Source organism: Aedes aegypti, chromosome 3, assembly GCF_002204515.2.
Source record: "Aedes aegypti strain LVP_AGWG chromosome 3, AaegL5.0 Primary Assembly, whole genome shotgun sequence".
Lineage (NCBI taxonomy): Eukaryota > Metazoa > Arthropoda > Insecta > Diptera > Culicidae > Aedes > Aedes aegypti.
Window position 1 is genome coordinate 160,359,161 of NC_035109.1, and position 25,371 is coordinate 160,384,531.

The window sequence follows — 25,371 nt, forward strand, 5'->3', positions numbered from 1 at the left end:
AAAAACAAGGTTGTTTGTTTCTCCGATTAACTCTAATTGTCAACATAAATAAGGGTTTATTCATAAATTTCATAACGCCAAAAATGACCATTTTTGACATCCACCCACCCCCTCGTAACGCATTTTGTATGAATATTTTTAAAATGTTGTATGAGCTGTAAGGGATAGTACACAAATTATGTCACACTAAATATCGACTTTTTCGACCACCTCCCCCCCCTCCCTTTGTCACGTTTTTTGTATGAGTCCTTCGAAAATTTTGTAAGGCTTGTCACGCTTGGCTTGACCCCCTCTCCCTCTTGTAGCGTGACGTAATTTGTGCATGACCCCTAACATCTTAAGGACACCCACCCACCCCCTTCAGCGTTATGAAATTTGTGAATGGGCCCTAAAAGGTTTGATTCTACCAACCCGCATAATTAAGAACCATACTTCTACAGTTTCCTGTACCATCCACACCCATTTGAAACCATATCTGAATATTTTCATATAACATGCAAAATAACAATAAACCAACCCTATCGCGAACGGTTTTTACAGTTTGGGAAACAGAAATTGTGCAAATCACAATGTGGTTGGTTGGTTTGACTTTATTAACGAGATTTTTAGCCCTGGGCTAGTTCATCTCGGGACCAACGGCTTTACTTCCCTTCCGAAGGAAGTCACCACTAGTGATCCTTTATAGAGAGATAAGCGGAAGTAAAATGGAATGATTTGGCAACAGACCAGCAGTGCTGATTTTGCTCGGCGTCGAGAATAATATTGTAACACGGACATGACTTCCTCATTGCTATAAAGTGTATTTTGTTTCGTTATAGATCTTTGAGCTACATATCAAAACGAATCTCTCTTATAAAGGATTTCTAGTCACCACTATAACTTTTTACGTCATAAGTGACTATGTCGGGGATGGGATTCGATCCCAGGTCCTCGGGGTGAAAGGCGAGTGTTCTAACCACTACACCAGGTCCGTCCCCCTTAAAAAACACAATGTGGGGAATGGGCGGTTATGTTATGTAACCATTTTAAAACGCTGATTTTTCCGAACATTTTTTTGCGTTTACAATTAACCGAACAGTCAATATACCATCCATTGTTCACTTGATTTATTGTAATGCAAACGGTTTTGAAACAGTTAAACAATAAAGCCGGAACAAAAATAAATAATGTATGCGAAATAATTGTTTTACAGTTAATTATGGTATTTCAGCACTATATATTGAACCGTCATTTTCTTTTCTTTTTTAATAAATCTAAGAACGCAGTGTTAACAGTTGTCATGTAAAATGAGTATTCATATTTATTGTTATCATACAAATTTTACACAATAGGGTCCTAAAGCCCTGTCTCAATTTAAGTACTTAACGCTTAAGCTTAGGGCAGAAACACATGTTTACTCAATTTTTAAATGATTTTCATTGGTTTAAGCACAAAAAACATTTTTTTATGATTTTTGAGATTTTGTCACACCTTTTGGTTTAAACTCAAATGTTGGGTATATTTTGTTTTCCGTGTCCCTTCCGAAATGTCAGATAGGAACAACCCCAGTGTTAAAACTATATGCCCTGTGGCATTTTTGTCGAAAAAGTGAATGTCAAACAAGATCACAAGTGTCAAGGTTCATATTTGGAACCATTTTTAAAATAGACCATTTCCGTCGGATCTAACCTAATTTTTGTATTTTTCTTCGAAAGACAATCATTCATAATGAATATATACGCTTTCAGATCTTGTTTATATGCACTCCTGATCTTCTTATAAATTTTTGAAAACGCGGATACTCACCACATTTTTAAAAATAACTCGATTTTGGATCTCACCCCTGCATTGGGATGTTTATTTACATTTGGAAACGTCAATCCAGGTCTGCGATCAGAATGACTGAAATCCCGATCAGGGCGTTCCAGACCGGAGATCAAACGAAACTAACCTCAAATAACTTTCTTTGCTAACCTCAACTTTGCGTTTTCACCGGTCGGATCTCAATTTTTGCTGAAAGCAGTGGAATAATATGGAAAAAAAAAATGCAAATGTAGAATACTAAGAGTCAATTTATCCACCCTTTCCTCTAAACTATAACACTGAGAATCGTCTTCCAGCAGGAAAATATAACATTTCCCTCCACAGATTCAAAATCCCCGAAAAAAAAAACAACTATCATTCACCCAATAGTTTCAGTAATCGCTATTTTTCATTAGAAACGACATTCGTTATCATTAAAGTAAAGAATTTGCGGATTTGCTGTTACACCCGGTACTATATCAGACCGGACATTATAAACCAGCCTCTCTCCCATCTCAATCCCGAACGAAAACCGCTCCCATCAGCGAACTTATCGAAATTTTATGGCTTCGCGTTCGGATTCCAGCAGCGTCAGGATAAAAAAAACTAAAATCGTCACCTTCGCGAGCCGGGTCCTTGGCGTTGCGGATGATCCGACAGTTCTGCTCGCTGAAAATTTTACCTTCGCCTGGCCCACTGACCCTGGGAACCGGTGCGGCTGAGGACATTGATAACTTGAGCCAAAACGACAGACTTAGGGCCCATTCACAAATTTCATAACACTGAAGGGGGTGGGTGGGTGTCAAATGATATGTTACAGCTCATACAAAATTTGAAAAATTTCCATACAAAATGCGTTACGAGGGGGTGGGTGGGTATCAAAAATGGCCATTTTTGGCGTTATGAAAAAATTATTTTTTTTTGCTCATATGTGGCCACTAGTAAAACAACACGGCGAAAAGGGATGATAACGATCTTGTAAAATGAAATGCCCATATGATGAAAGAAAACATAAACAAAAATCATCTGTCATACCAACTGATCAAAAACTCACCACAACGTGATGGCAAAATCATGAGGGAAAAAGGGGTCTTCGTTTTTTCGGGGTGAATTAAATTCTAGGGGACCGAGGGGTGAAGTAACGTGCCACCAGTTTTTCATTGTTTTTCAATAGTTAGAGGCTCCAAAACATATCGGTTCCTTAGGAAAGTTTGTTCAGTAAATTGACAGAAAGCATATAAGCCAATAAAAAAATTCACGGAAATGGTCTATTGAAGTTTAAAAATGTTATAGCCGTTATTTGAGCTGGAAAACTTGCTAAAGTAGTTGCAATAACATGCTCTTTCGTATTATTAAATAAAAACAAGAATTCATTAACCATTTTAGGACCCAATTGTATTTTTCTATGCGGGAAAGCAATACTTTGAAACAAACTAAAATTTTAGTCGCGTTTAAAACAACAAAAATTTCAGTTTGATACAAACCAATCTCATATGGGTTTATTCACAAATTTCATAACGCCAAAAATGGCCATTTTCGACACCCACCCACCCCTTCGTAACGCTTTTTGTTTGAATATTTTATTGCTGTTTGCATTTGAGATGCAAATTTTGACTAAAAGTCCTCCAAGTGCGGTAACCCAAAACAATCGAAGGACACCTAGCAACGATTATAGAAATCACCGCCGCCCTAGCAAGAAAAATCTATTTTTGACATCGCATTTCTTATGAAAAATCTTACCGCATTTGGTGTTCCCGCATTTGATATTTGCATTTCAAACGCACACAGCAATACAAATTTTATATGAGCCGTAACACCACGAGGACACCCACCTACCCCCTTTAGCGTTATGAAATTTGTGAATGGGCTCTATGTTGTTTCTTTTTATTTTTTGCTTTCCGTCAGTTAACTGTATATATAACTGCAGTTACCCTTGAAATCGGAAAGAGAACAACATAATGGAGTTCTGACCCCAGTGTTAAAAATAAAACCCCTGTGGTGTTTTTGTCGACTAAGCGAACGTCAAACATGATCAAAAGTGTCAGGTTAATTTACGGACCAATTTTTTAAATTAAAGTTTAAACATGATATATATATATATATATATTATTTGAGCGGGAAAAATTGCTAAAATAGTTGCAGTAACATGGTCTTTCGTGTTATTGAATAAAAACAAGACTTCATTTAAAATTTTAGGACCCAATTGGGTCCTAAAGCCCTGTCCCAATTTTAGTGCCAAACGCTTAAGTTTAGGCCAAAAACACATGTTTACTCAATTTTCTAATGTTTTCCGTTGGTTTAAGCCCAAAAACATTTTTATTAGATTTTGTCACATCCTTTGGCTTAAACTCAAATTTTGGGTGTATTTTGTTTTCCGTGTCCCTTACGAAATGTCAGATAGGAACAACCCCAGTGGTCGAACTAAAACCCCTGTGGTGTTTTTGTCGACTAAGCGAACGTCAAACATGATCAAAAGTGTCAAGGTTCATTTATGGACCAAATTTTTAAATTAAAATTTAAACATGATAAAGCCATTATTTGAGCGGGAAAAATTGCTAAAGTAATTACAGTAACATGCTTTTTCGTGTTATTAAATAAAAACAAGATTTCATTACAAATTTTAGGACCCAATTGGGTCCTAAAACTTTAAATAAATTCTTGTTTTTATTTAATAACACAAAAGAGCATATTCTTGCAACTACTTTAGCATTTTTTCCAGCTCAAATAACGACCATAACACATTCAAACTTTAATTCTAAATATGATTCAAAATATCAACCTTGACACTTTTGATCATGTTTGACGTTCACAGGGGTTTTAGTTTTAACACTTGAGCTCTCGTCGAGCGGTGTCACGAACACATGCGCAAATTTGCTGGTGGAAAATACTGCCGTTTGATTTTGCTGGGCACAGCTGATCTTTGTTAATATTTTCCATCAGCACTCTCTAAGTACTGTTGGTGACATGTAACGTGTATGTACACGAGTGTAGAAACCACTCTGGGATTGGTCCTATCTGACATTTCAAACACTCAGGAAAATGGACTATCGATAAACATAGGAACCCCTTATGAAAATTCGCCACAATAAACCGGGTTGAAATTCATAAATTTGCCTTATGAAACCAGAATTTGAAAACAAAAAACGTTTACGCGGCAACCTGGAATCGAACCAAGAACCTTGCGATCGATAGGCCCGAGCGTACACCACGCGCCTATCGACGCCTTGATGTGGAGTGATACTAAAACGATACATAAAGCGTTCGTATTGCAATTATCGTTCCACCTTTCATAAGGCAAAATGTATGAAATTCGTTAGTCCAGTTCGCTGCGTGAAAGCGACACGGGAAACAAAATATACCCAAAATTTGAGTTTAAACCAAAAAATGTAACAAAATCTCAAAAAAATGTTTTGTTTTTGAAACGAAAATTATTTAAAAATAGGGTCCTAAAGCCCTGTCTCAATTTTCTTACCAAACGCTTAAGTTTAGGGCAGAAACACATGTTTACTTAATTTTTAAATGATTTTCATTGGTTTAAGTACAAAAACATTTTTTTTATGATTTTTGAGATTTTGTCACACCCCTTGGTTTAAACTCGAATTTTGGGTATATTTTGTTTTCCGTGTCCCTTCCGAAATGTCAGATAGGAACAACCCCAGTGTTAAAACTATATGCCCTGTGGCATTTTTGTCGAAAAAGTGAATGTCAAACAAGATCACAAGTGTCATGGTTGATATTTGGAACCATTTTTAAAATTGAAGTTAAAAAATGATATAGCCGTTATTTGAGCGGGAAAACTTGCTAAAGTAGTTGCAAGAACATGCTCTTTCGTATTATTGAATAAAAACGAGAATTCATTAAACATTTTAGGACCCAATTGAATAAACATGTGTTTTTGGCCTAAGCTTAAGGGTTTGGTACCAAAATTGGGACAGGGCTTCAGGACTCTATTACTACTGAGCTTCAGAAGTTTTCAATTAAAAAGCTGAATGTTCAGTTTTTTATGATTAACAATTCATACCCAGTATAAAAAGTACCGAACGAGCAAAACGTGATTGATTGTGCGATTGGGTATGCGAATCATATAGGTAATTATTTTATCTCCATGTTCATATTTTTAGGTAAAATAGTTGTGCGATTTCCTCGTTTTGGGTATAATTGTCAAAACATATAGGTAGATATCATTTGCTGTGTGCTCATACCTTTTTGTTCATCTTTCACCACTCTGCTTTGAGCGTGCAGTTGGTGACAGTCGCGTTTTGTTTTGGTGTTGCTTTTTGAATGACAAGTCATTTCTCGGGACCTCTTTCTTCTGCAAAATAGTGAATTTTGTTGAAAAACTTTAACAATACTTACGCTAGTAAACTGCTATTACGTGTAGAAATCGTGTCTGCCAAGTGCCACCAGAATGCCGTTCGTCTACCTTGGTGTCCATCTGCCGTTCCGATCCTACCAGAAGATCAAGGTGGACAACTTTGATTTGGACAGCAAAACGGGTCAACTGCGCGAAGAGGCCAGCAAAGCAATTAGCGATTTCAGCAGCGATGAGTTTGGTAAGTAGAATTTCAGTACTTTGCAGGTGCTTCAGGAACTGCTGTATGAATTTTTACAGATATTTGTTCTGGCATACTTTCAGGGACTATGTCGGGCAGGGCTGGTGGCGAGTAATTTTTTAGTGACTCCTTCACCAACTCTCCCAGAAAATCTCCAAGCAGTGTAGCAAAGGGATTTTTGGAGAAATCTATTAAGAATTAAATACCTAGCTCCAGAGAATTTTTGAGCACTCCAGTTTACCAGAGACTATCTCAGAATTTCTTTCAGATAGTTTTTTTTTAAAGCTAAGTATGCTGTTTCGCTCAAGAAAAGTAAAGAAATTCTTTGACTGAAAGGGTCAAGAAATTTCCTACAGAGAACCCCTTTTGAAGTGACATTTCTTCTCAACTGCGTACTGCGATCAGAAAAAAGTGATTTTCTTGACCATTTCTTGGGAGAAATTTTCCACGCATCAAGATAGGCGATTCCTTTTCTTGTCAGTAGCAAACCGGCCTTAATAATTAGGAATCTTTAGAAGAGCTCCTATAATAAAAAAAAACTGGGAAGATCAATGGAAAAAATTCCATCGATTCCCCCATTTGTTATTATAGGACATCTTCCAAAGATCAATTCTCGCATAACCCTCAAAGCCTTTGGTAACCGAGTGTGTAGCTTGTTGTTACCGAGCAAACTGTAGTTAACTGTCTTTTTCTCAGGCCTATTTTTCACACGGTTTCGGTAATACTTTTTATATTTCAAACACCAATTTTCACTCGTTTCACAGAAACACGTTTATTTTCCCCAAAACATACCAACAAACTGACTTCTGCTTTTCATACTCGGAAACAACTGCCTACTGTGATCTGAATCTGAATCCTTATTAAATTTGAATTATTTTATTCTTTGCCTTTCACTATCCCTACACAAACAAACGGATTTAAACGTTATTCGATAATGCTACGATCAAAAGAAGATCCTCCTCTATCTCCCAGTGGTGATAGTTTTGATCCTAGTCCCTTCATTTGCTCAGAAACAAGGAACTACAAACTCGGTTACCAATGGCTTTTAGGACGAGATCACAAGTTATGCGAGAATTAGTCTACTGATTGAAATCTTTAATAGGTAATCATTTATAATATTAAAATTATTTTAATGAGGCGCAATAAAATTGTGTTAGGCTAAAAAAATGTGCTCTTACAATCAAGTTACGAAAAACTGTAAGTTTTTCATCGCTAAACAACCCAATAGCTAAAAAAAATCCTTCAAGGCATATTCAGGAAATTAAATACTCTTCCAGGACTTCAACATTTTCGACTTGGGAGTTCCTTTTCTCTTTTGAGTCGAGTTCCTCTTGGAATTTCTCCACCATTTCATTCATTACTTCTGCAGTTCTTCCGAACAATTTCTCGAGTAAAATCTTCATGAATTCTTCTGAAGTTCATTTAAGGTTTCACGCCTCCAAGATTTCCTCAAGAGTCCAGGATTTCTTTCAGAGAACCTTGTAGAAGTTATTCAATGATCACTTCAGACCTTATCAATTTTCATCTGATGTTATTTTCTGGTTACCTTCTGGATTTAGAAAAAATCTCCAATAATCCTTGACACTTTCCTGGAGACATCCTTGGAGAAATTACTAAAAAAAAAATCGTAGGCTTCCTTGGGATATTCCTTGAAGAATTCCTTAAGAGATCTTAGGAGAAATTTCTGGAGTATTCTTAGTGAAATGTCTGATTGGAATCCCAAAAAATATCCTGAACGTGGATGTGGATGTAGGGCAAGTCGCCTAATGTTGAACGGCTAAAAACGTCGCCTATTGTTGAACAGCCCGTGTATTCTTTATGACATGTTCAACAATTAGCGAGCAATTTGACCGTTCAACAATTGGAGATTTACCCTACATCCAGGAATTACAAATGAACATTACGAGAAATATCCGGGAAATTATAGAATACACCGGAAAAAGCACAAAAATGGTCGTTGAAAACTTGAGTTAAAATATTTTTGGGACATTTCTTTGAATATCTAAATGATTTTCCAATGGAATTCTGGAAACATTAATTACAAATTTATTTTTATCGGATTCCTGGAGGAACTGAAACGGTTTTTAGAAGAAACCTCGTCTGGGTTGACAAATCCGTGATCGTGACAAAGGGGAGCGGGCCATTTGGCATAAAGCCATTTGGCATAAGGTCATTTGGCATAACGCCATTTGGCATAAAGGACATTTGGCATAACGGTCATTTGGCATAACGGACATTTGGCATAATTTTTAACTAAGTGAAAGATGAGGGTCATTTGGCATAACGGACATTTGGCATAATTTCAATATATTTTCTGTACATACTTAAATTGAAGATTGTAGCATTTTATTACTGTTTCATTTTAGTAACAGCTGAATCTGTTCTATAATAATTTATTTATTCTCTTCTCCGGCAAGCCGCCGAAGAAGCACAACAAGTGCGGTATGAATTCATCAGAAGATTCCGGTTAAATCATACCACCGAATTCAATCGGATTGTAAACTTTGTAGATGTATTTTATACGACTTATGTTGACTTCCAATGATCTCGCTTACTAATAGACAAAATACCGATAAAGGAAAAATGGTAAATTTCTTTCAGATTTTATATGCTCAGGTGATGACTTTTGTGAATTGAGCATGTGTGAATATTCCATAAATATGGATTTATCTCATTTCGTCTATTAGTAAAATCGATTTTGAACGAGATAGAAAATATTGCTGTGTGCGTTTGAAATGCAAATATCAAATGCGGGAACACCAATCGCGGTAAGATTTTTAATAAGGAATGCGAAGTCAAAGAGTGATTTCTTTGCTATGTTGGCGGTGACATGGATCATGGTTGCTAAGTATCCTTTGGCTACTTTGTGTTACCGCATTGGCAGCTCAGTTATACTGGATTTGCACGTCAAATGCAAACAGCAATATCATCTTCTCTTAATTTTGCTCAGAGATACTCGAAAGACTGCAAAATCATTAGGTGGGAAGAATCATTTTCTTCAGGTGCTCATAGTTGAGATACAAGGCACACAAAATATTAAATTTTAAGATGAAAAACTCAAATAACATGAAAACCATGAGAAATACAACTATGGCAAAGTTGTAGCAAATGATAAGTATTAAAACTTTGTAGAACTTAGTAGGCCAATAAATCGAAAAAATAAAACACTTGAAAGCGACGATTTTTTTTTATTAAAAATACTCAATTATCGCGGCTCTTGAGCTAATCGTTTGCAGAGTTGCTCGCTGTCACTATCCACGCCTAAAACTTGCTGATTTGCGATACAATACGGATCATTCTATATCACATCAACATTATGCTGTCTACTCCATCACCAATGCATTGATGATTGATAGCGATAGACTATGGATATCAATGATGGGTTAAGTTCAATTTTAAATTAAGCAAATAAAATGGCAATTTATCAATACGATATTTTTGATAAAGCTGCAGATGAATTAAAACTATGTGTTGGTCACAGAAGACTATTATTGTTCTTGGAGAATTGTCACTTCTTCTTCTTGGCATTACGTCCTCACTGGGACAGAGCCTGTTTCTCAGTTGGGATTCAGCATGGCTTTGCTTTGTAGCCACGGACTCTAGCCACTCGGCAAAGGCCCCAGGGAGAAGGAGAATTGTCACGTGGTCACTCATTCTGAATTGATTATAATCTAGAGTGCGATGTCGCATCACTACTTTTGGTTGCCAAATCAAAGTGATATTGATAGCTCGCAACTGATATTAATAGTTTATGTTAATCAGCCATACGCTGTTACGACTGATATTGAGCAACTCTGATCATTTGCTACAACTTTGCTGAACATACCAACTCACGATTCGTTAAAATAAAGAAGTTGGCCTATACCTACTTCAATCTTGTAATCATCGTAAAAAATTTTGGATGCGTACACTTTGTAGTACTGAAAATTCGGTGTCTTGGCCGAATGCTGTTTGGCTGAATCATGAAATTAAAAATCAAATAACACCACCTCTGATATGTAGGTTTCATTAGTGTGACCCAATAACTGATAAGCTAATTAATTTATTGTTTTTCATAATGTGACGGGACTTAATTTTTTGTCACTCCATAAGAGCTCTAAGAGAAAGATAATATCGACCCGTTAATTCAGGACGAAGTAGTGAACTCCTCACATTGCGACACGACTCTGAGGTGACGGTTAATTCGCCTCTGGACTACCAAAGGTGTAATAAGGTTTCAAGTTTTTTATTGATTTCATCAGAATTTTTTCTTTATTTTGCACATAACCTATTCATTCGAGTTATACTATCGAAAATAGTTCAACTTATATTTTAATTGGGAATTTTACCTTCTTTAAATCATCGGAAGTTTTTTGTAGTTGTACTGATAAAACTATTATATGCATTACACTTGCCTAAATTTTCATAAGAGATTTTTCCTTCTTTTGATCATAGGCTGTTCTTTCAAGAGTGAAGTATTTTTCATAGTTATTCATGTTAAAGCTTGTAATAAGGGTATCAGGGGTAATATGCACCCCAGGAGTAAAACGAGTTTTGGGGGATTCTACAAATATTTTAGAAAAATTTAGACATTTTTCTGGAAGTTGGATTTGTAAAATAGCATGTTGTGGGTCACTCCTATCCGCCCTTGACGATTTTTTTCCAATTTGTTTACAAATACTTATAAAAGGCACCGTGGGGTTGTTTTGCCTCAAGGGTGTATATTACCCCAGATTCCCTTACGTCTTATTCAAAACACATTTATTTAAATGTTTCTTGAAATACTTCTAAAAGCTAATTATGTGTATGTCAATGATGGTGTAACCTTATTCATGAATAAGCTGAATAAATTCTTTGAAATTCATTATAAATCCATGCTATTTCCCTTTTGTTTTCAATTTCGGCCGAACGGCGTTCGGTCAAATGGCATTCGACCAAATGACATTCGGCCAAATGACCAGGAACCAAAAATTCTGAACATATTATCAGAAGTAACTATGGCTCTAAAATCAACAAATCGAGACGAAAACCTCATGTCCGCCTAAATTAGCTTCCTGGACCAGTGTGCACTGGTTGATCGGGTTTGTTGGAACACGAAATGTTATTTAAAAGATAATTGTTGTAGCAATGTTGCTGCATTTTTTTCTTCTGTTTTACAAAGTCATTACCTTGTTTTCAATTTATAATTTCAAATTAAGAAATATTGCGTCACTGATTGACACCCTAGTTCATCTTCTGTTATCCTGTTTAGTCATGATATTTATCTAGAGATTTACCCTTCTTTTAAACATAAGGTATTCTTTCGAGGGTTATTGCTATAGCGATTCGACGCGTTATTTTGTTATATAGGAATTTGCCCTTCTTTTTAACATGACTTTTTCTTTTGCGTAATATTACAACAGTTTTTTCACATAGAAAAAGGAATATCTGAATTATACCAAATAACCCTTACTTTTCAGATGGTTTGATATTATGACAAATGTCCGATATGACCTTTACTTCACATATGGTTTGATATTATGCCAATTGATTCTTACTTTACACATGTCTTGATATTATGCCAAAAGTCCGTTATGCCAAATGACCCTTTATTTTCACATTGTTCATAATTATGCCAAATGACCGTTATGCCAAATGGCTGTTATGCCAAATGTCCTTTATGCCAAATGGCGTTATGCCAAATGACCTTATGCCAAATGGCTTTATGCCAAATGACCCAGACCCGTGACAAAGTGCATCCGGACAAGATTTTGTATGGATTTCTGCAGACTTACATCTAATGTGCCTTGGTGCCACGGTATTTTTGGGATTTGATAATGCATTTAAAACTGGCCCATTGCAGACCCGATATACCCCTGCATCTACGCCAGTGCACGCGGGAAGATGTAGGGTGAGGGGAATGCCATTTGGCATAAAGCCGTTTGGCATAAAATAATGGCATAACGGTCGTTTGGCATAATAGTCATTTAGCATAATCATTGAAAACTGAGTTGCTATGTTTTTGGCGTTACCATTGCTAACATTCTCATATATGATTTTCCCTTCTTTTGGTCATAGGCTGTTCTTTCTCATTACTTTGTTAAACTAGTGGTTTGCATTGTAACTAAAGAACATTTTCATTGACAATTTTGCCTTCTTTCCTACGTTGGCGTTATGACTACTAACATTTTCATCGACGATTTTCCCTTCTTTTGATCACCAGATTTTCTTTTAAGTAGCACTATTTAAATTTATAATTTATTTTATTTTATGCCAAACGTCCATTATGCCAAATGACCATTATGTCAAACGACTTTATGCCAAATGGCTTTATGCCAAATGACTTTATGCCAAACGGGGTAGTGATAGAAGAATGGAAGCGTAAAGAAACGGGTTTTTTGTCCGTCTATGTTTCTGGCAAATGCTATGAACAAATAAGATCGGTTGTGATAGATTAAGAGTTTGAGATAGAAGCAAGTGAAAGATATAACTACAAAGTACGAGGAAAGGGACGGACCTGGGATTGAACCCATGACCTTCTGCTTATGCAGCATATTAGACCACCAACCCAGTCCTTAGAAAAATTGTTATGGCTATGTAAAACGAAACTCTTGTAGGAATTTCTACGGAAATCTGTGAAAAACGTTTATTGAACTTCTGAAGAAATCTTTGTAGCGATAGCTGACGTAAAAATTTGGAGCAAATACTTGAATCAATTCCTGGAGAAAATATTCTCCATTTGATGAATAATGAAAAAAGTAAAAATACAGCAATACGAGCAATAATATTTATCCTAATGTCATAAAGAATCCCCTAAGAAAATATCGGAAAATATTCTTAGAATAATTATCAAGTAGGACACATCAAGCAAATGCTTGTTTTAAGACCATACAATGACATTTTTTCAAATTACTTCCGACTAGTTTTAAAGTTTTATGTTAATACGACGTGCTACATTCATTCAGGTGGGGATTGCTTATCAAACCTTCCGGTCCGCCTCATAGTTACGTACTATTTGGTGCTGGGTGTAGTTCTTGTTTTTCCAGCTGTATTGAAAAGCATGAGCCATAGTCTTTGGCATACAATCGGGTCTTTCTTTAGCAGAAAAGAACCGAAATGTCTATCGACGACCGGTGATTGCTAGCAGATATAGTGGAGAGCTTGTCTTGATACGTTCATCGCTTCAAGCTAGTTGAAAAACTGAATACACTGATTGCCTGTCGATCAGAGCCGAACTAGGCATAGATCGTCTACATACATCTGAATCTACATGTCTCCGATGTATTACATCGTTCCAGGTGGGAGTTATCTGATATGTGAATATGGTACCATAACAGAATTTTCCATCTGAACGAAGTGATAAATCATATTATTCCGCAAACTGTATCACACATCTACAGAATGTATTGCGTGAAGTTAAGACACAGCAGAGTATTGGGTACATAGGACCAAGTCCCTGCCGGGTGGCGCGAAACTGATGAGCGATAGACAATAGAATCAACAACACTGCCATAAGGGATAGTAAGCATGTGACTATTGTCGAAACTATGATTAGGAGGCAAATCAACATCCCAAGATCAAATTTTTGTTACAACCCAATGTAGGTATTATTAAATTAGGCTGTAGAAAATGATAAATATCTGATCACTTAGGAACCTTGCAACAGGTAATAAATGCCCGTAGTCTGTTTTATTCGAATACACATGTATAAATTGTTAAAATTGCCGAATCATACGCGGAATTTATTAAACTGATCATGAAATTAGGACTGAAATCATAATGATGATAGATTATCAACTTTCCTTTCGTCTTGCTATTTGTTACCGTTAGAATCACCAAACTGATTGGTTTCCCACTACTTACACCAATACAACAGCACGAAAACTGAAGTATTATAATCGCGCGTTGGAACTTTCAATATCCATATATTACATCAATAGTGAATTCTTGTATGTAGCCAGTATAAATAACAGAATCATCAACTTCTTGAACATTCTTCAACTGAAAACAGGATGCTTGTTTTATCAAACATGCTCAATCTGCACCTAAAATCTCGGATCCAAATAGTTTTCTAAATAAAAATTGTATCTAAATAAAACGTGTAGGCCAACAAAACATAATTGAGTAGGAGTTTACAAGTTACTTAGCACATGAAAAGCAGTTTAAATTAATCTATTACTAGATCAACACTAATGCTCACATTTTTATATTCTCATTTCATCATGGTCCTCATTGCTCGAGCGGAGACGAACACCCTGGAGATGGAAAAAATCGACAGCGCTACGATAAGGAAACGTAACAGATGAGAAACTATCGATACATTTATCAATTATAAAACCCCGTTTTAATGTTAACACTTTGTTTCTGTTTTTTCTGTTTTTTTCGTTTCAGCAATCAAATAACCGATCCAACTCTACTATCTTTTCGTTTCTTCTTCGTTATACTTATAGTCCTTCTGGCACTGAACCGAGTGGTGCGCCTTCCGCTTTCTTACTGGTGCTGTTTTTCCTGTACATTTGGCATAGTGTCGGAGGTGGTGTACTGTATTTGCTATACAACGCACTACTTTCGATATTGTGCTTGGCGTGTGGGGAAGCAGTACTAGTGGTGAAGCGGAGGGCGCCATTCGGTTTAGTGCCAGAGGGACTATATCTATTTAATGTATCTGAAGCTTGTGGGACCGCTTTAATTCCGGCGCCTGCTTGTGGAAGATCCCGGTGTGCTAAACGGTATAGGACATGTTAACGGGGGAGGCTTGGTAGGTCCTCACCCAGCCCGTGTCTAGATGGGCGGATAATTGTCTGCCAGGGTGTGGATTGAGCAATTACAATTACAATTACAATTACAATTACAATACGACGTGCTACATTCATTCATAGTAATAAAAATCATATCATATGCCAGAAAAGTGAGATTGAAAATTAGGTCCAAAACAAGGGTATCAAAAAGGTATCGGGGCAAAATGAACACTTGCATGAAATTTAATTATTCCAAAATATTTAATGTCTGTCAGTCGTTCCGGTATGTAAAAGGGCTCTCCCTCTATCATAAGAGCTAAAAAGAATCTTTCTGGGTTCGTTATTTTGCTCAAAAATTAGATTCTCCCACCGCCTTGCTTATATGCCAATTTAAAGCGGAGAAAAACTTAAAGTCAAATTTCAAAGCACAATTGAAGCAAAACATAAACTTTTTTACCGTCAAACATTTCAAATGCAATACAGATTTCATGCAGTGTATGAACTTTTGATGAAGTATGCATATTCTCAGAGATTGAGGGGGTGTCCATTTCACCCGGGTGTTCAATATTCCCCCTACCCCCCCTATGGTTAGATTTCTGAGGAATGAACATCTTATCTCCTAAGGACTGTTTATTTTATAAAGTGGACACTTTGTTTATGCTATATCTTTTTTATTTATTAATAACATCGTTATCGGTTTTCTGTGCATCGTTTTTTTTTTTTTTTTTTTTTTTTGTCGGTAGCGATAGGGGTAGTACTGGCACTCTTAATCTGCCCTAAGCTCCTTCCCAGCATTTGCTTTTATAAGCCTCTATTGCGTTCATCACACAGACGTTCCTAAGCAATGTTGCTCAAATGGTCACTGTGTACGCTAGCAGCAATCAGCCCTTGCCGTAGTTTTGCAGTCTAGTAGTTCAGACTACTATCAAACTATGATAAGGCCTGAAATGCTACTAGAGTGGTTAAAGTGAAGAACGAAATAGTTTTATCAAAAGGTCCTCATTCCCCATTTCATTTCATCACTCACTATCGTCACTTTTATTTTTGACACTATCACGTATATCACCGATTATCACTCATCAACTTTCGTAATACACTTCAGATATACTTTCTATTATATCACTTTTCACATCACACCATTTTCATATAAATCTGTTAGCATTACCATCTGTTAGTATTACTAAGTAATTAAAAGATATTCAATTTAAATGCATCATTATTTTTGTTGCTGCAGAGTCATTACTATTCAAACTACGATTTAGCACTATGATCAAGAAAGTTACATTAAACAAAATCACTTCGATCCATTCTTTTGCACTCGCTGTCATTAACACTTTTATCATGCACGTTTAAAGAACTAGGCAATTAAGTTTATATTCAGAAAAATGATTGCACAATGTATTATGACCATTATTAAATTAGTAGAGTTCACATCATTATTATTATATTTTTAACAAAACTATCAGAATCACTTCAACTTAATTTTCAAATTTTCATCACTATAGATTTAATTATAAAATCGCTATTAGCACCTTCACAATCACTAAATTTAATAACGACGAGTGTAACGCACAGTTCCACCAAACACCCATTCTTATGTTGCATTATAAAACGATTGATCACACGTTGGCTTCGAAACTTAACCACCATTGCTGACTAGTACAAAGGATGCCACAGCTCGTGTAAACGAATTGAAACATCAAACAACCAGCACTGGTTTATAAGTAACTAATGAGCCCTGGCGGTCCCTCCGTTCGAAGAGGACCTGATAATATGCCGAAACATATTAACAGATCCTCCACCTGAATGCAGCCGTTTCATGATAAATCATGAACCGTTGGAGGTGTGCCAAAGTATTGGGAAGGTGATATGTTTCACAGACGGGTATTATTATGGTGCACCTTCTACTTTGGCACCGTCAAACCCTGTGATCGTGGCCAGGGAACATCGTTATCGGTTTTCTGTGCATCGTTCAACTATTATTCTACAATGCTATGAAAATATAAGATCTTAGGAAATGCTTTTGGTTGAGGAGCTAAATAGTTTTTTTTCCAAAAACTCCTAAGAAAAGCTGTTTGTCAAAGTTTAACATTATTTTTCGCAAAACAAAAATACTAATTTTTATGAACAAATTGTATGTTTGTATCCTTTACTATTCTACTAATGGTATAGCTTTAAAAAAAAAAACAACTATATTCCACCATTCTCTGACATTGAGTAACTTTAGTGATTTACCCATTTATGGCCAAATTTGCTGATACACCATCCTTTCACTCCCAGCAAAAGAGAAAAGTAAAAAGCGTGATCAAAACTAGTTTGGTTTACTAAAGAAACTATATTTGTACAAACGAGAGCTAAAACGTGCGTTTAAACACAGTCTTAAGTACAAATTTTACTGTTTATGGTAGTTTTACTAAAAAGTCTCATACTTTTAAAATCGTGTACGCATATATATCGATCTACAGCAAATTTTAAATGGTTTTCTCCGAATATTTCAATTGGGAATCTCAGAATAACATAATTTCATTTTCATTTTCATTTTCATTTTGCAGCGTTTGGTGGGGCAATGATAGCGCAAGTCAGTCCAAAGCCGGGGTAAGGGATAGGTAATGGCCGTAATAGTCTATGCGGACCACTTGAACACCATCGGAAAGGATAAGAAGGGTTGGGGTAGGGTATAGGGAATGGAGAAGACTTGACACAGTAATGCGATTAATGCTGCAAAATGTAAATGTGCTGAAAGCAATTTAATTTGAGTTTTGAAGTTTGATTTGACTTATTAAAATTCCAAATAGATCGGCCATTGTACAAGTAAGAAAGAATATGCTGATCGCTTTCTAGAAATTTTATAAACAACAAAATAATAACAATATGAGAGTGATGCTAAGGGCTGCTGATGGCACAATGCGACGCTTTAGGAGATTTTGATACTGAATGAACATTACTATACAGAGCGCAATTTAATCGATGGTGATAACTTTACAAACTTTATCTGTTTTTACACTGATTGACGATGCTGATTTATATAAAAATATTTAAAAAATATTTGATATTAGTTCATTTGTTTGTGTGATCTAGGTGTTAATAATGGAAAAATTTTACATACCCTTGATGAAATACTTCCCTGACCAGAAATATTATATTTTGAGCGCCCTTTTCGAAGCTATTCTATCCAGGTATCCATGTACTGCTTTCAATCCTGAAATTATTCTTATTGTGCATGCTCATGCATTATATTAGTGATGCTCATAATCATGCAACAGATAAGGAGAGAAAAAGAGAATATAGGAACAGTAATTAGTAATGAGTTAATTATGTAGTTTTGTTATAATTATAAACAATTAAACAGCAGTAATGAATAACTTATAAAATTACTTTGCAGCATAGCTGATTCTTTCGGAACGTAAGACCGATGTATAAAAATAATTTGTTTAGAAATTGTCCGCGTGGTCTTCTAGTGCCCCTATTAGATCAGAATCAGTCATAGACATACATATCGAATGCTCGCCATGACCCTATGACCAACATTTGTATATGTATAGACTTAGCTGATGTGGCTTTTCTAATAGGTAGTTCTTTCACTCATTGATTGTCTTCAAAACCTTGTCAAGTATAGAAAATTGATTTTATTTCATTTATTACTACATTAAAGCTACATTGTACTTATTAAGTATTAGGTATTGTTTTATGTTTTTATCACTATTGATATTATCAAGGCCAGAATTCCCAGTGAGTGAAAAATTTTATAGTACTAGAACACCATAGAAGATCGCTTAACATTACCTAATCATGGAACGGCTATTATTTTAGGTAGATGCTATTGATCTCCCTTTGCTCCTATCCGCAACCCGGTGCACGCGCCCTGTTGGTTTTCGAAAACCTCGTAGAAGATTACAAACCGTCAATGGCATTCCCAATTACTACCCCACATTGCACATTCAAGGGTCTGATTGTGCTCCTAACCCACCCTCAGTCTGTAATCTTCTCGCCAGTTTGAAATTATATTTTCCCGAAGTGAAAGTAATTTTGATGAGTGATAGCGTAGTGCAGCCCAACTGCATAGTACAGTAGTTTAACCAGAATCTTTAGGTCAGAAGATAAAATCTAAATTTTGTAATAAAAAGGTTGCCATTGCTTTGAAATTTACCCAACATCTAATCAAAACTACTAACAACAGCGATCAATTATCAAAATTCATCGCTCCCTGGAAAATATAATCCCAAGCCCAGGGTAATCTCAGAATAACATAATATGGAAATAATATGTGGAAAACAAAGTTGATTTTATAACACTGCCCATACTCGCATAACAGTCCCATTTATATAGAAAATCCCATAGAAAATAGGACTATTGTGCGAGTAGGGGCAGTACAGCAGTGTTGCCAATTTTGATGATTATCAATGTACTTTGAAAGGTCATCTAAAAATAAAGCAATTGTGTTTCTATTGTGCTTTAAATGTGACGTGGGGACTTAATAAGTAACTCTATGAGGGCGTAAGTTATTTTTCATAATAATACTATATTAGGACTTCCGTCAGGACACACTTTTAACCAAAAAATTCATCTCATATCAGTTCCCTTCAAATTTAAAATAGTTCTCTCTAAAAAATATAGGGGAAAGATGATTTTATTATATCTGTAAAATTGTTGTTCAAAAAATAACTTGATTTTTTCCATCAAGCTTCTGATTGATGATGCTGTTGAAGAACAAACCTTTTTTGAAAATAAAAAATATAAATTGTCGAATTTTCCAGCCAATTTCTAACAATCATTGATTTTGATAACCTCTAAAAATCGACCGTTCTATGCGTTGTTCCATATTCTTGTGAAATTTTATTAATTCGGGGAATTTTTATTATCACAACATTGTACAATACTAGTCGAACGATGTGCAGAAAACCGATTGAAATTGCATTGATAAATTAAAAAGATACAGCACGCAGAAGGTGTCCACTTTATAAAATGAACAGTCCTTAGTCCCACTCATGTTTTCGTTTCTTTCCTTGATATCTTTTTGATTCATTTTTGGTCTTTTACTGGTTCTGTTTGGTTCTTGATTGGTCTCTTTACTTTTACAGATTTGATTTACTGCGGAGATCTGCTGCAGGACGACGATGTTTTGAAAGACAAAGGCGTGGAGAATGGTTCTATGATTCATCTCATTCAGAAAAAGTCCGAATCTCCAATACCTCAGGAAATTCACAGCTTCACCGAAGCGGATGTTCAGGAAACGTTGGGACTGTGGCGAACGGTAGACTCATCTAACTTTCAAAAAGTTCGTCACCCAGAATTCATGAAGAATGCACTCGATGCCAACCCTGCGATTCGGAAGGATCTGTGGGCTTTGTCCATTCTGAAGGATCCCATTCTTTTGTCGTCAATGCAACAACCAGAGACCATCCGGCGTGTAGCCGAGAAGCACTATATCTTAATCGAAGCGTCGCGCTCCATTGTACAGCTACTCAATTCGAAAATGATTTCGAAATCCACGACCTTTTCTCCAACCATTGAAAGCGCCCTAGACGATGCCCTGTCGGATTCTTCATCCAGTGATGATAATACATCGCCAACGACTTCGGCCGGGACTCGTTCCGCCCGGCGTATCACTGCTGACCAGTTGGCTTCCGCGCTGGCCATCGCTGGGTCGTCATCGTACAACTCTCTTTCGAATATTTCCCAGAGGGACGCTGACAATCGTGAGAGTACCACTGACCAAGCGAATCAACCTTCCACTTCTAGCAGTGCTCCGGCATCGAATCGCATCACATCGTCTATGTTCATGAGTGCCCTGTCGGACGTTATTCAATCCCATAGACGCCAATCCAGCGCCAATGCAAACGAGCCGGAACCCATGGACACATCATCTCCGTCAACCGGTGGCACTTCGAACATTGTGGACCATGATGTTGGTGCACAGACCCAATCGCAGCATTCAACGCTAGAAGCCAGCCTCAGTAAGTACCGGGCTGAGTTGGATCAGATGAGAGAAATGGGCTTGACGGATACGGAAACGAACCTACAGGCGTTGATTGTGTGCAATGGTAATGTAGAAGCCGCCGTAAATCTGGTATTTAGCGGAATGGCGAATTAAATTTTAAACAAATATTTTTGTAATATGCTAATGGCATAGTTTGCCGTAATAAAACTTACTCCTACTCTTTAATATGCAATTTCGATCGTTCAAAATTGTATTCGTTGAGAAACTCCTCGACATGTAGTCTTTTATAGAGGAGCTTGGCCTATTCATATTTTCATTCTTTATAATATTTAATTAAGAAATTGGATCATTGTTAAATAGAGATAGAAAACTATAGAGGACGAATGTCGCTGCTGTTTCCTTTTTTATTGCTCAGAAACATGTCAGGTACATAAGTGACAAACTGCATACTTTTTCGCGTTGAAATTTATAGCCCCGCCTATCTGCGCCAGCAAAAGATGTTCCGACAGCGACATTCTTACTCTATAGTTTTTTACCTCTAACGTAAAACGGGGTGAATAGAAAAAGTGGGGAGAATAGAAACAAAGCGACCTACAGTTAGAAATGCGACTATTATGTAATGATAAATCTTAGAAACCTCATGCAGGGCTGGTAGCAAGTCACTTTTTAGTGACTTGGTCACTTTTTTCCACCTGGTCACTTAAAAGTCACTATTTCCACAAAAAGTCACTAAAGTCATTTTTTCCAGAAAAATGGTCACAAAAGTCACTATTTTCGTGATCTGATAAAATGTAATTTAAGACTGGTTGAGCCTTTAAAACTCCATCAAAAAGAAGTAGATATTTGTCATATTTAAAGACAATTAGTGTGATTGGGAAAAGAAAGTGTCAATAAAAATAGGGAATCCTGGCTAGCATTCTGGAAGATTCAGGTGAATATTTCGTAAACGTTTCCCACAAAAAAAATCTGAGAAAATTTATGTAGGAGATTCTGGCGAAACTAGGGTAAATCACAGGTATGGTCCAAATTTTAGGACCATAGTAAAAAATGGAGTTTGAACCGATGATGCAAATGAAGTTCCAATTTTATTTTATACCAGTTTTCTGGTTCATTTTTTTTTTTTTTTGAACAGGCTAGCTGCCTGGTCCATTTTTGGTCATATTTGGATTAAGATTTGAGCTGTTTCTAATCTGGTTTGACATATGTTTGTTCGGATTTTTGTCCCTGAAATAGCTTTGTAGTCTAGGAGATGAGATTGCAAAAGTTGAGTGATTTAAGAAGGAAAGCAAACATCAGGCTATTTCTCCGGGGAATCATTTACGAATTCTTGCAGGAATTCCACCAAGAATTTCTACGAGAATACATCTAAAGATTCCACAACGAAGTCTTTCAACAGAGTCGTCCAGGAGCTCTTCCAGAAATTCTACCAAAGTTGTTCCGATGTGTCTAACAAAATTTCCACCAGGAACTACTCCATGCATTCCCACCAGCAGTTTCCCCTTGGTTTATCTACGGGGACTTCATTCAGGAATTCATCTGCGGATTTGCTACAGCAATTCCTCCGGGGATGTCCTCCAGGAATCCCTTCGGGTATTTCGATCAGAAATTTCTGCGTAGATTTCATCCATAATTTCTTCCAGGAATTACCTTCAGAAAATCCTTTAAGGCCAGGAATTCTAAGAAATCCTTCGGGAATTTTCTTCAGAAGTTTCTCAGAAACATTCCAAAAGCAATTCCACCGGAGATTATGTCCAGGAATTCTTCTACAAATTGCTTTGGGGATTTATTGAGATAATTTATCCAAGGATTTCCTCCAGGAATTTCTCCTGGGATTTTGTCCAGGAATTCCTCTGGCGATTTCCTCCAGAAGAAAGCAAATTAAAACTGAATTTTCTGACCAAAATATTTTACTAAACTTAAGGGGTCGTCCTTAAATGACGTAGCATTTTAGGGGGGGGATCTTCACGAATTTGTGACGATGTGTGACGAGGGGGAGGGAGGGGTCCCAACTTGTGGACGTAGCATTTTAAATAGGGAGTCGATGCCGGTTATGGACCCTTTGCGTATTATGGACCCCCTACAGAAAAACATAAAATTATCACTCAAAGCAACTTTATTCCTATGAAAATCCACCGGGGGAACTTCGATTACATTGTTAGTCAGCAGTTTCAGGCAAAATATTTGGTTTGAGACGCATAAATACAGATATTTGAACAGTTTTGTAAATGAAACCACACAAGAGGGTCCATAATACGCATTTCCAGGTGGGTCCATAATAGGCTCGTCGGCAGCGAGCCGGATTACATGGGAATCAAATGGAGGGTCCATAATACGTAACGTCAAATTTGTAAACAATCCTATTATGGACCCCGGGAGGGTCCATAATAGGCATTCGGACAACAGTTTTTCAAATGCATATTTCGCTGGAAAAATCGAATGATTTTGTATGTTTCATAGACGTACTATGAAGTAAAGACATTGAATTTGTTGTTAGACTCCACAAAACGTATATCCGTCTGAGATATCATCGCGGAAAAGCGTCTAGAATGAATTTCAGCTACTAAGGGGTCCATTACTAGCATTGAAACCCTAATTTCGGTAGAAAAAGTAGCGCTGAAAAAAAATTAAGAACTGTTATTTATCAAACTTCTTTGGCTGAAGCATTAAACTTAAGTTATAAAATGATGATTCAGCTTCAAATCATTAATTCCTTAATCATTTAGTTCCTGACAACTAAACAGATTTTATGAAGGTTTAAATAGTTATGTTAATTTTATATTATATTCGTGTCCAAACCATTTAATTTATGAATAAACAAATTAAAAGCTCAATAAGGTAAGTAAAAATCAATGCTTTATCGACTTGGAAAGTATTATTATTCCATTTGTTAACAAGACATACAATCAACCGTTTTATTTTAATTCACATTTTCTGTATATTATTTCATAATATGCTCATTTAGACAAATATTAACGTTATTTTAGTAAAACAAGATAAATATTCAGTGCGTTTAATGTTGCATGAGATCTCCACGGGTCTACCCCGTTTGGCATAATGCCATATGGCATAATGCCGTTTGGCATACAGTCGTTTGGCATAATAGCTGTTTGGCATAATGTCATTTGGCATAACGGTCGTTTGGCATAATCGCCATTTGGCATAATAGCCGTTTGGCATAATTGTAAATAGCATTGCATTTAATCAAATTCGTTCCATTAGGCAAAAGAGGTTTTGATAAACTGCTCGTGATCGCACATTCTGCTGTCAGTTATTAATAGGACATACATAAAATCTTCATTTTTAAAAGGAAACCAACATATAATGAAGCTCTTTTATAATTGCATCATACATGACTTCCGGGGCCATTATGTACGAGATATTATAGCGCATTTTTTTAACAAATTGTGTCCAACGCCTGAGTTATGTCATGTTATTTGAAAAAAGAAGGAACATAATGTTTTATGACGCATCTTATGGTCCTGGATATTACTATACCATTGCAAAATTTTCTTTTTCAAATTATGCCAAACGACCATTATGCCAAACGACTATTATGCCAAACAACTGTTATGCCAAACGACTATTCTGCCAAACGGCTTTATGCCAAACGACTGTATGCCAAACGGCATTATGCCAAATGGCATTATGCCATACGGGGTAGACCCGATCTCCACACAGTCTTGATGGAACAGCCCTGAAATTGCTGATTTTTTAAACATTCCAAATATTACAATTTTATTTTATTTCTATCTGGCCACTATTTGCTGAATGGATTTGAATTAAGAGAATAATGACGGAGAACCATTCCAAATTAGGGTATTTTGTTGATCATATTGACAAAAATATGTTTCTTAACCACGAATAATTTAAAAAACTCACTTATTGCTGTTCGTTTTATCACTCCAAACAAGATTTTTATCTTGTTTCTACATATTTATTGCCGTGAATCACAAGTCAGTCCCATCTGCATTTTCGTCAAAATTGAGATGAGTTCAGTTTTCAACATATCTTCCAATGCTCTTTCAGTTACCCTAATAATATAATAAGATTTGTTCGGGAAAACAGCAAGTCAAACTGTCCCATAATGAAAAGTAACCGCATATCAGTCCCACTACAGATTTCCGCACCATGTAACACAAAAATGAACCGTGTTTTGATCATCTTTATATTTTTCTCAGAAAGTTATCGTTGTAAATAGCAAATTGTGAAAGCTATGCTACGTGAAAATATGCCATGTAATTTCCAAGGGGGGGGGGGGGTATCAGCATTTGTGATGAAATGCTACGAGGGGGGAGGGGGGTATAACAAATCAGTGAAAAAATGCTACGTCATTTATGGACGGTCCCTAAGCGAAAATCAGGACCAATACCCGACAGACCTACTGAATAAATTTCTAGTGAAC

General features: G+C 36.4%; 1 protein-coding gene across 1 annotated transcript; it reads left to right on the forward strand.

Annotated features, from left to right (window-relative positions):
• The first annotated feature begins 6,000 nt into the window (after positions 1 to 6,000).
• On the forward strand, positions 6,001 to 21,201 carry LOC5575805 (ubiquitin-like protein 7). The gene is made up of 2 exons (XM_001662181.2): positions 6,001 to 6,335; positions 20,110 to 21,201. The coding sequence occupies exons 1-2, from the start codon at positions 6,191 to 6,193 to the stop codon at positions 21,120 to 21,122; spliced, it is 1,158 nt and encodes a 385-aa protein (XP_001662231.1). The 5' UTR covers positions 6,001 to 6,190; the 3' UTR covers positions 21,123 to 21,201.
• Positions 21,202 to 25,371: the final 4,170 nt, after the last annotated feature.